The following is a 609-nucleotide window of genomic DNA, read 5'->3' on the forward strand; positions in this document are numbered from 1 at the left end:
GGGTCCCAGCCGTACCCGTGGATGTGTGGGGGGTTGTTCACCAGGCACACGATCTCATCCACCTTGATCTCACCGTTGGGTGCAGCGTTGCGGTCGCTCTCGTAGTAGCTGAGGACGCCGTCCTGCAGCGTGCACCAGCGCCGGCTGAACTCTGCGTGGCACAGGATGGTGCTAGGCAGCCCCGCAAACACCTGCCCGCCCAGCCTGGGCCACCCCGCAGCACCCACTGGGTGCCCACCCTCGGGCTGGGGGGTGCTGCTCCTCCCCGCTGTGTTTTCAATGCTCTGGGGAGCAGGGTAGAGTGTTTGGGACCACCTCTGAGCGCCCCCATCCCCTTGCACCCCTATTTCCCATCCCCAGGGGCCCCCACATACCTTCCTGGCCCTTCCGCTCACCCACGGGCTTGGCCATAGAGGGGGTCTTGTAGAGGAAACCATGGTGGGTGACAGAGGGCAGAGGAACTGAGTAAGGCTTCTCCTCATTGCCCCCCACCTCCAGGTGTGGCGTCTCTGCAAAAGGGGTGATGACCCATCACAAGGTGCTGCATCCCCCACATCAAAAGCCCCCCAGAGCACTGCTAGTCCACGTCCTTCATCCCTGCATACGTGC

The 609-nt window shown here is 63.4% G+C and overlaps 1 protein-coding gene across 1 annotated transcript in view; it reads right to left on the bottom strand.

Annotated features, from left to right (window-relative positions):
* ARAP1 (ArfGAP with RhoGAP domain, ankyrin repeat and PH domain 1) overlaps positions 1–609 on the bottom strand; it is a gene marked incomplete at both ends in the record, with an annotated part of 10,680 nt that overhangs the window by 8,414 nt on the left and 1,657 nt on the right. Inside the window, 2 exons of the mRNA XM_010137393.1 lie at positions 16–151; positions 375–509. Of these exons, the coding sequence (XP_010135695.1) occupies positions 16–151; positions 375–509 (271 nt within the window). The remainder of the gene's footprint in view (positions 1–15; positions 152–374; positions 510–609) is intronic.

The sequence above is a fragment of the Buceros rhinoceros genome, unplaced genomic scaffold (genome assembly GCF_000710305.1).
Source record: "Buceros rhinoceros silvestris isolate BGI_N320 unplaced genomic scaffold, ASM71030v1 scaffold41725, whole genome shotgun sequence".
Taxonomy (NCBI): domain Eukaryota; kingdom Metazoa; phylum Chordata; class Aves; order Bucerotiformes; family Bucerotidae; genus Buceros; species Buceros rhinoceros.